Here is a 20,183-nt window from a genome sequence, read left to right on the forward strand (position 1 = left end):
CACCTCAGAAAACTACTAAAAATTAAATAGGAGATCCAAATAGCTCCATATGAAATCCAATTTAGAATAGTGCATCTTAGAAAGTAAATAAATCTGCAGTGTGGTAAAAGAAATGGGGAAGGAGAAAAATGGCAGAAAACAGAAAGCAAGTCGGCGTTACGTTGCAGGTTGGGATTAAAGGCAGATCCTGACCGAAGGCTGCTGAGCTGTGCAGTGATTCACAGAATCCTTCCCTCGAGCCCGATGTCCCTGAAACAGCTTGTTGCTGAGAAAGGAAGAGGGGAGGGTTAGGCATGGGACTCCAACGGCCAGAGTTGGCTGCTGTTCAGCTGTCAATGCCATGCTGAAGCCAGCTCTTAATAGCTCTTCATTTTCCAGATTTCCAAATCATCCGGAACGTGATGCTTAACGCATCCCGAACGTTGCCTCTTATTAACAAGCTGTGGCTTTTGTCTGCCAAGAAGATTAAAACCAACACGGCGGCCTCCGCGATTGCTGGGATTCTGTTCCGCAATTATCCAAACGGAGCCAGGGGTGAGGGAGTAGATGGGACTATGTGGGGGGCATTCCCTAAATTCTGTGGTCTGAAAGCCCCACATGTGCTATTGGAATAAATTCAGAATGGGCGGTTCAGTTAGATCTGTATCTCGCCTGTTCCTAGAGGCTCGCCCTGGGTTCATTATAATCTGAAAACAAGGCTAAAGAGAGGGGAGAGGGATACAATACAGTGGGTACCTCAGTTTAAGAATGGTCCTGATTATTAATGATTTGGTTTACCAACTCCGTAAAACCGGAAGTCATGTCCCGGTTTGAGAACTTTACCTTGGTCTAAGAATGGAAGTGAGAGCTGACCATAAAGAAGGCTGATCGCCGAAGAATTGATGCTTTTGAATTATGGTGCTGGAGGAGACTCTTGAGAGTCCCATGGACTGCAAGAAGATCAAACCTATCCATTCTGAAGGAAATCAGCCCTGAGTGTTCACTGGAAGGAAGGATCCTGAAGCTGAGGCACCAATACTTTGGCCACCTCATGAGAAGAGAAGACTCCCTAGAAAAGACCCTGATGTTGGGAAAGATGGAGGGCACAAGGAGAAGGGGACGACAGAGGATGAGATGGCTGGACAGTGTTCTTGAAGCTACCAACATGAGTCTGACCAATCTGCGGGAGGCAGTGGAAGACAGGAGTGCCTGGTGTGCTCTGGTCCATGGGGTCACGAAGAGTCGGACACGACTAAACTGCTAAACAACAACAAGAATGGAATCTGAACGGTAGAAGGGCACCAGTGGCGGGAGGCCTCATTAGGGAAAGCGTGCCTCGGTTTAAGAATGGATTTGGTTTAAGAACGGACTTCAGGAACAGATTCAGTTTGTAAACTGAGGTACCACTGTATTTCCAATGTTTTTCAACATGTGAAGCTTTGAAGGCTAACATCCCCAGCAGAAACCATCCAATATTAGCTCTTTCTCCAAGCTGCTCATATGAATGCAAAAAGAGCCTGCTGGATCAGGCCAATGGCCTGTCCGATCCAGCGCCCCGTTCTCGCAGTGGGGAGCTTGCAAGCAGGACCTGAGCACAAGGGCACTCGATCCATTTGCGATTCCCAGCAAGGATCTCCTCTGGCAGTAGAGGCAGCCATGATGACTAGCAGCCATTAATGTTCAAACTGCTCCAAGCTCCATGGATTCACAGCTGTGGTTACTGTTCATTAATTTATATGCCGCTTATTTGCCTGGGTGGCTCCTAAGCAGTTTACAACTATAAAATCAAGAACAGACTTAACTCTTCCTGTGCTTCATGAGACACCTGGCTAAGCCCAAGGAACTGGATGGCTGACATGTGAAATCATAGAATTCTAAGGCACCCCAAGAGACTGCAATCTACTCACACAATTAAAATCTGGCAGGGATCTACCCCTTTTTGGGGGGGGGGGGTTTCAGATAAAAGTTTTGGAGCTTTTTTTAGTGAGGAATGTCCTGCTTTTTAGGGGGTTGTTCAGGTCTTAAAAAATGAAAAAAGCCGCTCAGCAATAGATCGCTAAGCAGACAGTCAGCCTCGCAGTGAAAAATCCGATTTCTACCGATCTAGAGGATGGGGGGAGGGAGGGGGAGGGGTCGGCAATCTACCGCAACCTTCCTAAACCTCCCGGGGATCAACCAGTCGATCCTGATTGACCTGTTGGATATCCCCGATCTAGAGCCAGTGTGGTGTAGTGGTTGAGAGCGGTAGACTCGTAATCTGGTGAACCGGCTTCGCGTCTCCGCTCCTCCACATGCAGCTGCTGGGTGACCTTGGGCTAGTCACACTTCTCTGGAGTCTCTCAGCCCCACTCACCTCACAGAGTGCTTGTTGTGGGGGAGGAAGGGAAAGGAGAACGTGAGCCGCTTTGAGACTCCTTCGGGTAGTGATAAAGCGGGATATCAAATCCAAACTCTTCTTCTAGTCCAACCTCCTGCAATGCAGGAATCTCAACTCAAGCATCCATGACAGATGGCTGAAGTGTTTTTTGATTGTTGGAAACACTTCAAACCAACCTTAGCACAACTGGAGCCCGGCACGCTTCCGCTGCACGTACCTGCGAGTACCTGCCTGAAGCGTTTTTCCTTGCTGCCGTCTCCTGTGCTATTCAGCAGAGTTTTCTTTTCTTATCTTCTCTCACGCAACGGGTTGTGTGCATGCCAGCATATTACAGACAACAGAGTCCGGCTTCTTTCTAATCTAGAAGCTTTATTTTACAAGGCATAAATCATTACATTCCGGGAGAGTCGCAAGCCATGTTGGTGGCTTCTCCCTTCTCTCCGTTCTCCGGACACAGAAAACAGAAAGTATCACATTACACAGTACAACAGTACACAGAGCATCCGGTGACGCTCTTCCTCCTGTGGGTGGGACAATCTGGTTGAGCTTGTTAACTCTAAAAGCTCCAAACCTCTACACCCCCTCTTGTCCCGCACACAGGGGCGTCGTAAGCATGCAGCTTACCCTACACAAACCCTCACAGAACTCCCCATGACGTTGGAAGCTCAGGGGCTTCGTGAACCCAACCCTCTGGTTCACCTGACCAGGACAGTACTTCAGCTTCTCCAAGCCGGTCTGAACACACACGTCTCGAAAGAGAACGTCTAGGTGTTTGGGTCTGGCCTTGACTTGTCCAGACTCTGCCGCCAACAAACAGAGTTGGTTGTCCTCCCAAACCATCACGGGCAGGCAACTCTGAACGCAGATCTCTTGGACCAAACACCTATAGAACTCCAGTTCCCTGCAAAGCACTGACAACGCACTGTACCTGGCTTCTGCACGAGAACGAGCAATGAGGCTCTGGCACCGGGACTTCAGCCCGTCTAGAGCTCCTCCACACTGTACAACCATTTCAGACACAGATTTCCTGTCCTCGGAATTTGCCCAACCGCCGTCGCACCAGCGCGTCAGCTGGGGCTCACCGGTAGCTGACAACTCCGGGCAAAACTCCTTAGTCTCCTGCAAACTCTGGAGCACTCTCACCATGCCATTCCAGGCATGCACGCTGGGATTTGCAGCCACCTTGCTGAACAGATCCACAGCAACTGCTATGTCAGGTTTTGCTCAACCGTGAAGGAAACAACAGCCTCCCAGGAGCTGACCTAAACACCTCGGGGCTCTCGAACTCAGAGCGTTCCCCGGTCTGACTGTCCTCACCTAGACACGTCTCCATGGGTGTTCTGACACTAGCACATTCAGACACTCTGAACTTCTTCAACAACTGCACTACCTTGCCAGTCTGATTGAGCAAGACACTACCGTCTTCAGCTCTGTCTACCTGCACACCTAGGTAAACACCAACAGGGCTTAGGTTCCTGAGCTGGAAATACTGACCAAGCTCCTCTGCGAACCGTTGCACCTGTCCCCTGGTCTCCACCAGGTAAAGCATGTCCGCACTGGACTGCAGAACTAGACCCTGTTCTGGGCTTACTCCTGCCAGAAACAGGCAGCTATCAGCACAACTCTGGCTGACACCTAGCTTTCTCAAAGCTTCTTGCACGCCTGAGGACCAATCTCTGGCTGACTCCTTCAAGCCAGTGATTGCCTCGTGCAAACTCCACACTTGATTTGGCCCGTTGTCCTCGAACCCTGGCGGAGGTACCTCGTACCTCTCCTCATCCAGGTCGGAATCCAAACAGGCATCCAAACCAAAGTGGCTTGCCTCAAAACTGCTTTGAGTTGCGACCGCTAACAGCATGCACGTGGTTTCGCTTCTGAGAGAGGGCGCGTCCAGTACCTCGGAACAATGGACCTCCTCCTCCTGAGTGAAACCTCTGGCTACTGACCTAGCCTTCCACTGCAACTCGCCAGTTGCTGCCGTCTTGAGTCTGCACACCCAACGACCTTCTGACAGCGTCGTGGTTGTGCACACACCCAAAGACCTCATTGAGCTTACCTGCTCTACCATGGCATCCTGCCATTTCTGGGCCTCACCTTGAGATACCCATTGAACCTTCACGAGGCTCTCCGGTTCACACTGAACCAAACAAGCACTCACGCTAGTGGCCGTGAACCTCTCGGGCAGAATCCCTTCAGTGGATCGTGCAGACTGCTGTGATACCACTTCAGATTCTCCCTCTGCTCCAGTTGCACTGGACTCCACCTGCACGTCCTTGACGTCAGGCATCTCACCTACAGACTTACTGCGCCTGTGCATCCTAACTGAACCACTCAAGGATGACGTTGGCGCGCCTTTGGGCTCCTGCTTCACTCCCAAAGAACCCCCCTCTTGCACCAGGACGAGACCTGCGCCAGGCTCTCCTGGAGAAGAGTTGCCACACAAAGAGTCACCATGCGTGGCCTGCCTCCTAGTCCGTGACATAGGAGATGCGGGTGCACTCCCAGGCTGCTGCCTTGGAGTTGACACTAGCTGCGCTGCACCCTGGTGATGGCCGGGAACTCGGCCCGAGCCACCAGCAGGTGCCAAAGCCACAGCAATACCCCCTCTTGGGGCTGATCCACCTGGACCACTGCCACCAGCAGGTGGCGCATTGGCCTGTCCAGCACTGACAGGACCATCCAGAACATCAGGGCTTCTAGGGATGTGTTCCAATCCATTCTGCTCACAAAATTCAGCACTCCTGCTGACTAGAACCTGGGTCTGGTCACTATCTGGGTTAACTAACCTCCAGCTATGCAAGCTGGGTTCGCACCCACAGAAAGACACTTTCAGAACCTTGGTATCACCCAGTTCCACCCGGAACCCTTGTGGAAGCTCTGCATCCAAGAGCATGTCTTCAGTGGCAGCATGCAGCATCCTTTGCTGCCTCTCTGCAAGACCACATACCTGTGAAGAAAGCAGGTTAGTCACACTGTGCTTACTCCCCCTCTCACTGAGGACCTGGGAACAGCCTACTCCAGTAGAAACCTGCTGTTCCACTGCAACCAGTGGTGCTGCCTCAGTTGCCTCCTTGAGCAACGCAGACCACGTGTGGTGGGAGAAAGCATCAACCAAACACTCAGAACAACACGCTCCCCCCAGGTTAGCTTCTGGCATCCCTTCAGAAACAGCCACATGAACCAGGGAAAAGGGACGCGTGGTTCCCCCTTCAGACGTGGGGTAGCAGGATGTCGACTCCTCGACCTTGCACACCCTGCAATCAAGAAAGCTGTTACATGCCCTTAACTTGCACCCTTCAGAGAACTCAGGCTGCTTCAGCACACTGTCCCAGTGGCGACTTGCCAGCCTTTGGTACCACTGACACAAACATAAGTGGTGCATGGGCACATTGGTGCACTGAGCAAGCATTCCATCAGTGCCACCTCCCCCTGTTCTGGATTGAGACTTCTTAACAGCAAACAGCCCGTCCTGGCTGCCTTTCACGCGTAGAAGCAACTTCTGACCCCTGCAAGCAGAACAGGTGTTAATCACAAAGCAAACAGCAAAAACATTGGACAGAAGGTTTGACATAAACAAATACAGAGTTATGTCAACAGCCAAAGAAAACGCCAGTTCTGTCCCTTGGATCTGTCCCTTGACTGTTAGCAAAAAGTCAAGCCTTTTCTTGCCTCCAACAGTCAGTTCTTCAAACTGCTCTGTAGAAAAAGAGCTGCAGTTCCTCACAAGTCCACCAGGAGGAACGATGACGATGCAAAGAGACGCTGCACAGGCACTCATCATTCGCAGCCCACCAGGGTTGGCCTCTCTCAGCGTTGCCTCGGTGACTGCATCACACCAGTAGGGCTTCCTCTTCCGCCTGGGCTGTGGTAGAGCTGTTGCGATTCTCATGGCCAGTACCACATGTCATGTCCTTGGCCTTATCTTCAGCCATGCACGTCAACAAAAGACCAGGTGCAGGCGACGTGACAAAACACAGCTCCACAGTCAAAACTTTTTACACTGGCTTCAGACTTGGAAACAGCCCCTCCCTTTCTGGGAGCAAAGCCCACGGCGATCTGGCCCCCCCTCCTGCTTTCCATGGCACTGTTGCTGCACAACAGCCATAAGCCGAGCTGGGGGCGAGCTTTCCAAAGCCACTTCAGCCAGTCCCTCAGCCCCAGGAAACTGGGCTAGGGTCTTCTTCCAGGCTTCACAAGCACTGGCCAGACCTTCTTCCTCACAGGTGTTGGCCAGAACATCAACGCTCTCAGGGAACAGCCCTCTGCATTGAAGCTGTGAGGCTGGGGGTGCTTGCAAACAAAAGCTTCCCTCCTCCTTGCTGGGAATGCTATGGCTCCCTCCATCTTGCCCAGGGGTAGCGTACTTACGAATCTGTAGCTTCGCACCCGGCTCCACAGATGGGGGTTTCACCAGAGAGGTACAACTGCTGTTGCAGCCCTCGATCTGGGCTTCCCTGCTGCCTTCCAACCTCTGGCAGCAGGTTTTAGGCTCCTGAGCCATTCAGCAGACTGCTGAATGCTCCTGCTGGCAAAGCAAACTCCCTGGATGCTCCATCACAGTCCAAACCAGGGAGGCACTTCTCAGCTTGGCACACACGTTCTGGATCCTTGGAACTGCTCCAGAATCAGTCCAGAATCGGGAAAAGCTTGGATCCATAACCTGAAGTGTTTTTTGATTGTTGGAAACACTTCAAACCAACCTTAGCACAACTGGAGCCCGGCACGCTTCCGCTGCGCGTACCTGCGAGTACCTGCCTGAAGCGTTTTTCCTTGCTGCCGTCTCCTGTGCTATTCAGCAGAGTTTTCTTTTCTTATCTTCTCTCACGCAACGGGTTGTGTGCATGCCAGCATATTACAGACAACAGAGTCCGGCTTCTTTCTAATCTAGAAGCTTTATTTTACAAGGCATAAATCATTACATTCCGGGAGAGTCGCAAGCCATGTTGGTGGCTTCTCCCTTCTCTCCGTTCTCCGGACACAGAAAACAGAAAGTATCACATTACACAGTACAACAGTACACAGAGCATCCGGTGACGCTCTTCCTCCTGTGGGTGGGACAATCTGGTTGAGCTTGTTAACTCTAAAAGCTCCAAACCTCTACAATGGCCACCCAAACTCTGCTTAAAAACCTCCAAGGAAGGAGAGTCCCCCACTTCCCAAGGGAGTCCGGTCCACGGTCAAATTGCCCGGAAATGAACCCCCCACCCAGATCCCTTCTGTCAATGCCCCCCTATCACATCCCCTTCTTTCAATGGGTGGCAACCCCTCTCCCCATTTTAGCACAAACCTCCCCCTCTACACTGTAACCCCCCCCCTCGTGAATGGTGGTGGGGCTGCCCCAGTTGCTGTCCACAGAGCAAAAGAAAAAGGATTGCTCTTTCTATCTTACCGGTCTGTTTTGTACTTTTTTTTTGTCTTGATGTACGGTATTTATTGGTTCCCTTGTAAGCCGCCTTGTGGGGGGATTGTACCCTAAAAGGCAGGATACACGACCACGTTGAATAGATTACTAAAACCCCAGAATGACCCCTCCACACACACACACACACACACACACCATTCTCCGCAGCCCTGTATCCCTCCCTCACAGGCAGCGAGAGGCTGCATTGCAAATAGGTCCCTGTCCAGCAAGCATCTCAACAACACGATCGAGCCACGCACTGGGAAACGGACCATTTCTAAGACAGCAATATTGGGGTGCAGCTCCATGCCTTGCTGTATACCTGAGGTCTCTAACATGGTGTCTCTGTTAGTACGCCCGGTTCAGCCCATGTCTTAAGCGCTTGCATGGGCTGGGTAACCAGAGCACCTTCACCGACCTTGCGATCACAGGAACATTCCTGGAGAACAGGTCCTGGTGCAGTGGACTCACATCTGCTCATTGTGAGCACCAGACTAAATGCAGAGTAAATGCGGAAACAAACCATGGAGGTTTGAAGCATACCTAATTTATTTCTAACCGTTAACTACAAATAATTACAGACATACATGAGAGGAGGAGCTCTCATGCAGCCATTTTATCTCTACATAGATAAGAGCGGAACCCCTCTGTGTCAGGGACGGAAGAGCAGTTTCTGCCCCCTCCTTTCTCATAACATAAGATCAGCAGATTCTTGCAATGGGAGGGGTGAAAATGCCAACAGTCTTCACCAGTAGGGCATCTGCCTTGCATAAAGAAAGCCCCAGGTTCACTCCAGGTAGGACTGGGAATGTCTGTTTGCTGACGCCTTGGAGAGCCACTGCCGGTCCATGTTGGCAATACTGAGCTAAATGGACCAATGAATCTGACTCAATATCAGGCGATTTTCTCTCTCCCCGTTCCATGACCTCCTCCAATGGCCCCTACTCTTCCTAGTTTAAAATAAAATAAAATGAGGGATGTTGTTGTTGTTTTCCTTGGGAGAGGATTCCCTGATTTTTGATTTTTTGGGGTGGGGGACAATCCTGAATTTGCCTCCGTTTTATTTGTTTGAGGAGCTGTAGGTGTTTTGCCCATTTTTGGAGTAGGGCCGTTTCTCTTCTGTGAAGCGGGCATTTCCTGCTGCCCATAACATTTTCTTAATCCCTGCTACTACATCCTCTTGCTGCGGGCGGTATTTTGATATCCTAGGACCAAGGAGGAGGCAATGGAAAATAAATATCTGAGGTGAAGAACCCCATTTCCAAGACGAACAGAGCGTATGACGGAGGCGCCGGGAAAAAAAACCCGGAGGAGAAAAGTGGGAACTGGTACCGGGGGTGGGGGAGAGACGGTTAGCGCATTGCAGCCTTGAGCATTTCCCGTAATTGGATTCTTAAGAAGCTGAGCCGCAGACGCCTGGGATGGTTTCACCCAGCGATGCCACAGACACTTTGCTCTGAGGTGGAAGAAGATGCCAAGTGACAGCCCACTCTGAGCAGCGAGGTGGTACCAGTTGCATAAGAGTCAGATGGCAGGGAGGGGAAGCGTTCGGAAAAGGACAGGGGGGTGCCGTGTGGGATTGTGGAAAGGCAACGGCGGCTCTGAAATGGCTGGCTCAGGGTTTGGTGGCAGGAGGGCAGGTCAACGGCCCCAGTGGTCGGCAGCTGGCCGCGTGGGGGCCAAATATGCCCATGGCCTGAATCTTCTTAAAGCAATTAAATACAAGTACAGTGGAACCGCGGTTGTCGAACGTAAACCTTTCCGGAAGACCGTTCGACTTCCGAAACGTTTGACAACCGAGGCGCAATGGGCGGTCGGCAAATTCCACTGAGAGAATGGAGAAACACACCTCGGAAGCCGTTCGACTTCCGAGGCGTGTTCGGAAATGGAAGCATTTGCTTCTGGGTTGTCGGCGTTCAGGTTCCGAATTGTTCGGCTTCTGAGATGCTTGAAAACCGAGGTTCCGCTGTAGTCGTTGAAGAGTGGTAGAGGAACCAATCATAATAAGAGTTCGTTCTTGTTTTTATCTTGTATTTTGTGTGTGTTTTTTCTTGTGTTTTTAAGTTCTACAGATGAAGGGCGGGATACAACCTCAATAAATAAATTCAAGTAAATAAATAGTGCCAGGCCAGGCCAGCCAAAGCCACAACATTGACAAAGGGACTCATATTGGCTTTATTGCCGCCATCTTGGGCCAGTGTTGCTGAGGGAACAAGACGGTGCTCTGACTGGCGAACTGTGGTTCAGGGCCATTTTTTCTGGCTACAAGTAAGGTCCTCGAAACCAGAGAGAGCACGCAGCTCTTCTCAAAATGGAGGGGGTTTATTCCCGTAATGAGACAGAATTCTGTTGGGGCAAGAAATGAGCCTATGTGTACAAAGAAAAAAAAAAGACTGCGACTCCTGGTGACAAACCCAACAGAACCAGAGTAATCTGGGGGAAGCAGCAACATGGCACAAGCAAAGTTCTGCTCCAACTTATCTGCCAAAGCCATTGGACACAGGATCCGAGTGACGCTGCATCCACCTAGAGTCGAAATTTAGAGTGAAAATAAAATTACGACTGCATTGGCGAGCTTCCTCTTACACATACATTCTACCTGTGTAAACCACTGAGCCTCTTGGGCTTACCGATCGGAAGGTCGGCGGTTCGAATCCCTGCAACCGACTGAGCTCCCGTTGCTCTGTCCCAGCTCCTGCCAACCTAGCAGTTCAAAAGCACACCGGCGCAAGTAGGTACCACTGCGGCGGGAAGGTAAACCGTGTTTATGTGCGCTCTGGCTTCCGTCATGGTGTCCCATTGCTCCAAAAGCGGTTTAGTCATGCTGGCGGCCACATGACCCAGAAAGTTGTCTGAGGACAAACGCCGGCTCCCTCGGCCTGAAAGCGAGATGAGCGCCGCGCCCCATAGTCACCTTAACCGTCCAGGGGTCCTTTATCTTGCTTTAACTTTACATATTCTACCCTCACAGATACAGGATTGCAAGTCTAGGGGAGGGGCATGGGGTTTCATCCGGACTGACTCATGATATTATCCCAGCTGCAGTTTTCCATCATTTGTGCAGCTGCTTAGAAGGTCTTGTTTGGGATGCTGAGGGTCCCAGGCACCACTGACTTGTGGCAGCCTGCAGGGGACTCCCTAATGCTTCTCGTCTCTTTCCCCTCTTCCTCAACCCCACCAGGTCCGGACCTACGATCACTACGGCATCTACCACACCAGCCCGACGCTTGGGAGCCTGACCAAGCCGGTGGTCCTTTGGACTCAGCAAGATGTGTGCAAGTGGCTCAAAAAGCACTGCCCACACAATTATCTCATCTACGTGGAGGCCTTTTCCCATCACGCCATCACAGGTAATCGAGCCTCTCCGGGTTCCCCCAAAAGAGGAGGCTCCCTGGGAGAAAGGGGTGGGCTTCGTCGTCAGGATAACAACCGCAGAAAAAGTGCTGAGGCACGAGATTGTAACAACCGTTCCTTGACGAGGAGGGGAAGTTTGGAATAAAGCAGGCTTCCTCAACCTCGGCCCTCCAGATGTTTTTTAGGCCTACAACTCCCATGATCCCTAGCTAGCAAGACCAGTGGTCAGGGATGATGGGAACTGTAGTCTCAGAACATCTGGAGGGCCGAGGTTGAGGAAGCCTGGAATAAAGCAAGGCGAGATATCACGGCAAAGTTGCAAAATGCAGATTTTAGCAAGGCTCGCAAGGAACTACACACACAGGGGTTTTCAACCAGTGTGCAGTGGCACCCTGGGGTGCCTTGAATGATGGTCAGGGGGTGCTGTGAGCAACACTGGACTCTGTCCCTCTTTCCTTCCCTCCCTCCTCTGATGCCCTCTCGCATCTCTGCCTCTCAAAGGCTTGCACAGCTGTTTGTTGCAGCAGCCGTGGCTACAAGCTCCCCAGGCAAATGGTGCCTCTGGGGCTGGCCAGGGGGTGCTTCACAGGCCTCTGTGGGGCACTGTGAGGAGGCACCTCTTTGGGGCAGGCAGGGCAGCTCAGAGACCAGGGGCGGTGGCAAGGACTCCCAAGGAGAAGGGAGAGGGGGCTGAGGGAACACTCCACAAAGGAGGGTGTTCAAGAAAGGGTGAGAGGCCGCAGGCAAGGGGTGCCATAACTGGGCTCCTGAGCCCCAACAGGGGTGCCGCAGAAAGAACGTAGTTGGTCAAGGGAGCCGTGGACCCAAAAAGGTTGAAAACCTAGCAGAAAAATAATATTTATTGTATTGAAGGATCCTTTAAGCAGCTAGGAACAGGCATGCTTCTAGATAATGCTGTGGCGCTAAGTTTTTGGGAGAGTGGCCGTATTACAATCTGGCATACTTTGGCAAACAGTGGATGGATGAGTTGGGGAGCAGCCGATGGGAAGCTCAGGAGGGCGGGGGGACATGTTTTCTCTAGCTTTGGCACTATCTAAAGGTTATTGTGGTGCTGGAGGGAATTGTGGTGCTGGAGGAGACTCTTGAGAGTCCCATGGACTGCAAGAAGATCAAACCTATCCATTCTCAAAGAAATCAGCCCTGAGTGCTCACTGGAAGGACTGATCCTGAAGTTGAGGCTCCAGTACTTTGGCCACCTCATAAGAAGAGAAGACTCCCTGGAAAAGACCCTGGTGTTGGGAAAGATGGAGGGCACAAGGAGAAGGGGACGACAGAGGATTAGATGGTTGGACGGTGTTCTTGAAGCTACTAACATGGGTTTGGCCAAACTGCGAGAGGCAGTGAAGGATAGGCGTGCCTGGCGTGCTCTGGTCCATGGGGTCACGAAGAGTCGGACACGACTGAACGACTGAACAACAACAAAAGGTTATTGGATTCTTTGGTCAGAACTTAGCATCTTCACGCCCTTGCCCAGAGGACCGTTCCTTTTGTCACATATGCACAGGCGAGCAACAGAGCCAGCGCAGCCATTGGGCAGAGGGAGGCAACCGCTTTTGGCGGCAGAAGCTGAGGGGTGGCAGCTGCACCGCTTCGTTGACTGTTCCCCTCTGTTGGTGGGCGGAAGCAGGAGTGCCCTGCACCAGCCAGCAGCCCTCAGGTGTGCCGAGGGATGCTACTGTCCTGTCGCCAGCATGGAAGTTTGAGTCAGCTCTCCGCCCAGTCACCTTCTGAACGTGAAAGTGGAGTAGGGGAGCCATCTTATTGTCCTTCTGCCTCAGGCAGCAAAAGGTTTTGGGCCAGCTCTGCCAGGCAGCATTACCGTATTTTTCGCTCCATAAGATGCACTTTTTTCCTCCTAAAAATTAAGGTGAAATATCTGTGTGTCTTATGGAGTGAATGGTGGTCCCTGGAGCCGAATTGTCCAGGGGCCAAAAGCAGACAGTGCTTTTTATTTTACAAAGAGAAAAAGGGGTGTTGAAAGGACCCTGCTCAGCAGCTGCCCAGCGACATGTGACTGGCTGGTTAGATTATCTGTCTGGAAACTGTAGAAATGGCTCCCTTTCCTTCAGAAGCTGCAGAAATGTGAGTTGAGCCCCATAAAAAATGGGGCTTTTCCTCTTTGCTTTTCCCCCTTTGCAAAAGGAGCTTTGCTTTTCTCCCTTTGCAAAAAAGCTGTAAAACTTTTAGCTGATCCTAAAAAAAAAAAACAACCCAGGGCTTTTCGCTTTGCAAAAAAAGCTACAAAACCTTTAGCTGATCCTCAAAAAAACAGGGCTTTTCCCTTTGCAAAAAAGCTGCAAAACTTTTAGCTGATCCTCAGAAAAACAGGGCTTTTCCCTTTGCAAAAAAAGCTGCAAAACATTTAGCTGATCCTCAGAAAAACAGGGCTTTTAGAGGAGGAAAACCAGAAAAAATTTTTTCCTTGTTTCCTCCTCTAAAAACGAGGTGCGCCCTATGGTCCGGTGCGCCCTATGGTCCGGTGCCCCCTATGGAGCGAAAAATACGGTAATTGCTCCTTGTGTAGGTACTTGCGGCAGCCTTTCAGCGTGACATCCTTTCTGGGTTTTCCAGGCTGACTGAAAATAGTAGATCCAGGGCGGCTTGATCTGGAGAACAAAAGGATCTTTGCAGAAGAACATGAAGCAGACAAGCAAGCGAAGTTGCTGGATTAATATTTTACAAACCTCGGGAATGTACTCCCGTCGAGCAAGAGAGAAAATATCCGGATCCAATAATTACTGCACAGACACTGTCTGGGGCGTGTGTTTGTGTACGTTTGTTTGGAACCAAAAAAGGCAGACAGCTCAAGCTGCCTGTGTTTCCCACCCAACCTTTGCTTAGAAGAGGGTAATGTATCTGTGCCCTGATTTGGGAGGCAGAGAGGAAGAAAGAGGAGAGAAGAGAAAGGGAACGGAGTTGTGGTGTTTTCTCCCCGGGAGTCACAAAGACTGATTCCCTCAGCCTTGCGTGCCTTGGAGGGCTTGGTGAAACACTAATGGAACAGCTCGCTCAAGCCCTTGCGTTGGAAATAAAGGAAGCATTAGCAATTGTACCCGCAGGAGAGGTAGGCCGAGTGAGTTATAAAATCCCTCTGCTCACAAAGCCTGGATGGCAGGAGAGGGGGCTGATGGGAAACTCCTGCATTCTAGGGGGGGTGCACCAATCTGCTCCAACATTCCACCAGTGCACACAGAGGAGCCTTTGGAATAAAATGTGTCTCGATGCAGGAGATAGATTGGAGAAACAGAGGAAGACCCTGTTTTTTTTTTCCAATAAATTTTTATTATTTTTCAAAATACATCAAATTACAGCCAATTCAACATCTAACATAAAATACATTAACCATTGCTCTGCCGAGCTACGACTCCCCTCCATCTCGTCAGCAGGTTTTCTAGTCCATTCTCAACACGCAGTTTTTATCACTTCATATTAAACTATGTCAAAGGTTTATTGCAGTCCTACTAGTGTTTTTAAACTTCCACGGTTCAATCTTGAGTATTCCACAAATTTACTCCAGTCTCTCCGAAACCTCGAGTCATCCTGGTTTCTGACCCTACCGGTCAGTTTTGCAAGTTCTGCATATTCCGCCATCTTCGTCTGCCACTCATCGATCGTTGGTAATTCCTGTAATTTCCAGTTTTGGGCAAGCAATGTTCTTGCTGCAGTTGTCGCATACATGAACAATCTTTTGTCCTTCTTAACCATTTCTTCTCCCATCAACCCCAACAAAAAGGCTTCGGGCTTTTTTGGAAAGGTATATTTAAACATCTTCTTAAGTTCATTGTAAATCAGAGGAAGACCCTGTTGCAGGAAAGAAATACCTTCCAAGTTTGTAGGGTCGGGGCAGCACAGCATCATTTTATGGCAGGCTTCATTTTATTCATTGCACTTAAATCGCACCTTTCCTCCGAGTTGCTCAAGGCGATCCTCCGCCTCCCCATTTTTTTTCCACAACAGCCCTGCGAGGCGGTGCACTTTGCAGCTTAGCAGGGATTTGAACCCAGGTCCTGGTCCAGCACGCAACCCACTACACACACACCCCCGATCACAGTTTGTGGGTCTGGGGTTTTGTTCCTTGTTGTTAAATAGCAATCGGTGAGCTGGTGGGGGGGAGGAATCGGGGTCAGGATCAGGACTGTGGGGCATGGGGAGGGGGGAGGTCAGTCCTTCCCACCCCCCGCTGTAGCCCAAATGAACGCCAACTCCTTGAAGCCTATGTCACAGCAGTCTCCCTCATGCGTCTGGAGGGCAGGGATTTCTGAAAGGGCCACAGGGTGGGGAGGAAAGGGTTAAAACCCCTCATGTGCACGCAGGCACACACATGTATCTGAAACGCCCAGATACATGAATTGCGTATCATCCAGTTTGACCTTTTTTACACTGTAGAAAAACCACCATAAAATTCTGGGACAAGGCTGGGAACAATAGGGCATGCCATTTGAGGGAGTGAAACTTGTTGTTGTTGTTCATTCGTTCAGTCGTGTCCGACTCTTCGTGACCCCATGGACCAGAGCACGCCAGGCACCCCTATCCTCCACTGCCTCCCGCAGTTTGACCAAACTCATGCCAGTCGCTTCGAGAACACTGTCCAACCATCTCATCCTCTGTCGCCCCCTTCTCCTTGTGCCCTCCATCTTTCCCAACATCAGGGTCTTTTCCAGGGAGTCTTCTCTTCTCATGAGGTGGCCAAAGTATTGGAGCCTCAGCTTCAGGATCTGTCCTTCCAGTGAGCACTCAGGGCTGATTTCTTTAAGGATGGATAAGTTTGATCTTTTTGCAGCCCATGGGACTCTCAAGAGTCTCCTCCAGCACCATAATTCAAAAGCATCAATTCTTCTCCGATCAGTCTTCTTGATGGTCCAGCTCTCACTTCCATACGTTGCTACTGGGAAAACCATAGCTTTAACTACACTGACCTTTGTCGGCAAGGTGATGTCTCTGCTTTTGAAGATGCTGTCTAGGTTTGTCATTGCTTTTCTCCCAAGAAGGGTGAAGCTTACATTTTGCAAATCTCTTTAGCGAGGGGTCTTAAAAAGATGCTTTTGGGTGCGAGGAATTCAAATCTGCCATCATTTTAGTGACTGGACATTTAGCTTGGTAAGAGGAAGAAGCGCAGAAACTGCCTTTGGGAAAACCAAAGCGTTTCGATTTTAACTTATGAAAATGGCAGGTAATGCTTTATAAAATACAGAGTATGGCTGCAGGTACCTGGCAATGATTTTTAATGATTCCTGTGCCACGTTGCACACATTTTACTTACCGAGCAAAGCTAAACAATACTGATTTAACCAAATACGGTACCTGTTGCGTTCCCAAGTCACTTTTTAGGAAGGCCTTCAAGGCCTAGGCTGTCTCCACTTCAGGCTGCAAGAGGGAGCTGGGCTGGATTGCTCCCCAACCCAATAATAAAATCCCTCTGCACAGAAGCCTGGTGTCAGGGAGGACACACACACACACACACACACACACACACAAACACAGCTCTTATCTTGCCCTTTCTCCCTCCCTCCTCTTCCTCATTGTTCTGCTTTCTCCCTGGCAGGACGGGCGCTGCTGCGGCTGAACGCGGAGAAGTTGCAGCGTATGGGGATAATCCACGAGTCTCAGCGGCAGGAAGTCCTCCAGCAGGTGCTGCAACTGCAGGTGCGCGAGGAAGTCCGCAACCTACAGCTCCTCAGTCAAGGTATGGTGGCCAGGGAGGGCGGGGGGATGTCCACGACTCACTCCCGATTCCCTGCATTTGAGTGGTCTGCTGCGTTGGTCAGCCTAAAGATGAGTAACTTCTGGGGGTTACTTCTTGTTTCTCCCAGCTAGGTCTGTCTGTGTCTTGCCGCTGGGGAAGGGGGGGACGTTCTGATAGAAGGAAGCAGAAAGAGATATGGATTCCACTTCGCCTGCAAAGCTGGGGCTTGTAGGGTGAAGCTTTGAGATTCGGGGCACGTTCAGTCTGCTGCTAATTTTGGGTGGGATTCAGCAAATCCATGTTGCACAGTTAAAGCTCTTAGTTGGGCCTCTTGCGCAACAAACCTGCTTGCCCCGCCCTCCAACTGGACTTTTTGCAATAAGGGAATCTGCCGGCAAATTGCACTGGGGAAATGTGGGCTAACGACCGCCAGGCACAATATCGTCTAACCTCCCTGCCAACAAATCAAGATGAATTCGTCCGGCCTCCCTGCAATCTCCGTGCAAACAGATCAGGGGGAATCTTATCTGGAATTGACATTTGCATCTCAGCCATCCTTTTAAAGAGCATTTTAACGGGATGTTGTGGGTGCTTCAACGCACAGCAGTTTATTGTGGACCTGGGTGCTGCTTATTCCTGCAGTCTTACTGCAAAATCCACATGTTGTAGTATTAATAATAATAATAATAATAATAATAATAATAATAATAATAATAATAAAAGTTCCCCATAGTTCCCCATCCCCGCACCTTCCCATTTGCCATTTCCAAAGGTACTGTAACATCTTTTGACTTTTACTTACTGGATTTTCTGCAGAAATAGAAAATCCGTTTTAAATTGGAAACTAATAGGGGTGGGAATTTGATGAGGATGGCATCAGATAAGAGTCCAAACAAATTTTGCATGCACCGACCCCTCCATAAACTGCTGCGAATTCACCAGCCAGCCATCTTTCTCTCTTTCACCCTCAATTCTCATTCCGTCCTTTGAGTCTGCTCCCCACCTTTGCCCTTCCTTCCCCATCTCCCTGCCTCCTCCTAGTCGCCCTCTCTCCTTCCTCCATTCCTACTTCTTTCTCTTCCCCCATTTCGCCAATCTCCTTCCTTCCTTTTCTCTTCAGCATCCTCCCGCCCTCGCTCCTTCCCTCCACATGTTGTCTCCTTATGCTTGTCCTCAGCCAGCTTCTTCCCCTCTGCATGTTGTGGCCTTGCTGCAGAGGAGGGGAGCAGGGTCAGCCTGTCCTTGTTCCTTCTTCATGGGTGGGGCATCTCTCTCTTGCAGCCGGGCTTCCCCCCCCCTCCATTGCATTCACCCAGTTGTCTGGCTCCCAAAGCAAGACTGGACCAGAAGCCTCCAAGATCTGTCCAGAGGAAACCCTTCTGAGAACCTTCCAAGTGTCTTCACCCTCTCCCCCTTGGCCTCATTTCCAACTTCCAGGTGGGCCCAGGACTGCTGTCCCCCAGTCTTGCTCGATGCACCCCCTCCCCAATTCCCCCGTCACCGCAGCGAGTTTTCCCCCTGTGTCCTCCGCCTCCGATCTCCCTTGACAGCTGTGGTACTTACTCCCTTTTTTCTGTTTCTTTCCTTCGCTCCCAACTCTCCTCCTTCCAGCCTCTTTTGGGAACATCTCCTAACCCCTCCGGCTTGTCCCAGCCCGACACTGTGAAGTTGCATCGCTTCTGGGATGCTGATGGCTTGTGTGGACCGCAGGTCTGGACACCTCAATTGCATGCTTGGGAAATTAGGAAGGGACCCGATCCCAGACTGGCTCCAGGGGAGGCGGTATTTGGTATGCTCTCTCTCTCGCCCCCCCCCCCACATACCCCTCACTCTTCTCTTTGATTCCTCATTGGTTCCATGCAGAGACCAGCTGCTCTCTGGCTCAGAACTCATGCCACACCAAACCACCGCCACTAGGACTTGTCAAACTCAGCCTTGTGGGATCCGATCACAGTGCGAAATTGTTTCCTTGACGAAACCAGCGAGGACAGACTTTTGGTTCGCTTTCCCCTGAGAAGGACTCGGAAGACTTCTGAATCCGAGGATTTTGCAAATGCTTCACTCGTTTCGTTGTACAGGCATCTTGGATCTCGTCCAGAGGCTCTCCTTAGTGATCCGGGTGTGTGGGCTGGAGTGGTTCAGAGGCCGTCCTCCAAATTCAGGACTCCCAGGTTGAACCCTTGCCTTTGTCACAAACTCACCAGCCTCTGACACTCCGCACACCGCTGTCTGCAATATGAGGATAAAAGTCCTGGCCTACCTTACAGGGCTGTTGGGAGGATAACAACCAGGTGCCCATCATTTTGAACACTCGTTAACATGCTACGTAAGCACTGTTGATTATTACTAATGCTACGTGAGAGTAAAAGCAATTGGGGAGGGTCCTGTTTGTGGGTGTGTCGCTGCAAAACTTTGGTCAGATTTTTAACCTGAATGCACAAATGCCCAGACTTGACTTTTTAAAAATAATACGCTTTTAGGGCAATTCCTGCTGCTAATTGCAGTGGATTCTGCCCAACATTCAGACTGTCTCCTCCTTGCTGAGGCTGTGATGTATTTGGGGAGGGGGGGTTGTATTGAGAAGCCAAGGCTGGATTGAGACTAATGGCAACCGGTGGCTCTACATACTGCCAGACTCTGGCCACGGAAGCAGCCTGTCTCTGTCACTGGTCACCTTGGAAATTTTGGAGGGACTGTTGCTCATTGGTAAATCACCCCTTTAGCATGCAAATAGTCTCACGTTCAGTTCCTGGGGTCTTCAGTTCCAAAGATTTGGGAGCAGTTGTTGGGAGGGACCTCCTGGCTGAGACCCCGGACAGAAACTCTGCCCCATACTAAACTTTGCGGACAAATACTTGGACCTGCTATAAGGCCACTTCCTAACAACAACCCACATTTCTGGAACAGGAATTTAAATTAAAAGTTGCCCAGTGAAGCTTTATGTATTTTAACAAGGTTTTCTGTAAAACAACAAGAACAACAACAACATCAACAAGAGTGAGCAAACACACAGAATCCCCGAAAGGTAGTAAATGTTATTATCAATATTAATTTGTTAAATTTGTATATCGCCCTTCATCCAGAAGATTTCAGAGCGGTTCACAGCATAGAATTATAAAATGAGAACACAAAATGCATAATGAAGCAAAAACAAAAATAAACCCATAACCCCCCCCCAAAAAAAAAACAGTTAAAAGGCTAGAGAATGTTTATCAGCCAAAGGCTAGAGAGACTTCCTGGAGAGAGCGTTCCACAAATGGGGAGCCACCGCACAAAAGGCCCTGTTTTCGTGTTGCCGCACTCCAGACCTCTTGTGGAGGAGGCACACGAAGAAGGGACTCCGGTGATGATCGCAGGTTCTGGGTCGG

At 50.4% G+C, this 20,183-nt stretch overlaps 1 protein-coding gene and 1 pseudogene across 2 annotated transcripts in view; both read left to right on the forward strand.

Moving 5' to 3' along the window:
• Positions 1-19,783, forward strand: part of SAMD10 (sterile alpha motif domain containing 10) — a 57,035-nt gene extending 37,252 nt beyond the window's left edge. Inside the window, exons 3-6 of one of the 2 annotated variants that reach the window (XR_004426914.1) lie at positions 10,939-11,107; positions 16,675-16,815; positions 18,427-18,525; positions 18,679-18,775. Coding sequence is in view for 1 of the 2 variants with exons in the window: in XM_033153757.1 (XP_033009648.1) it covers positions 10,939-11,107; positions 16,675-16,815; positions 18,679-18,788 (420 nt within the window). In the remaining variant the exon portion in view is untranslated. Of the gene's footprint in view, positions 1-10,938; positions 11,108-16,674; positions 16,816-18,426; positions 18,526-18,678 lie in introns of both variants that reach the window. The other variant, XM_033153757.1, reaches the window with a different exon arrangement.
• On the forward strand, positions 244-10,300 carry LOC117049286 (annotated as a pseudogene).
• Positions 19,784-20,183: the final 400 nt, after the last annotated feature.

This window comes from Lacerta agilis, chromosome 6, assembly GCF_009819535.1.
Source record: "Lacerta agilis isolate rLacAgi1 chromosome 6, rLacAgi1.pri, whole genome shotgun sequence".
Lineage (NCBI taxonomy): Eukaryota > Metazoa > Chordata > Lepidosauria > Squamata > Lacertidae > Lacerta > Lacerta agilis.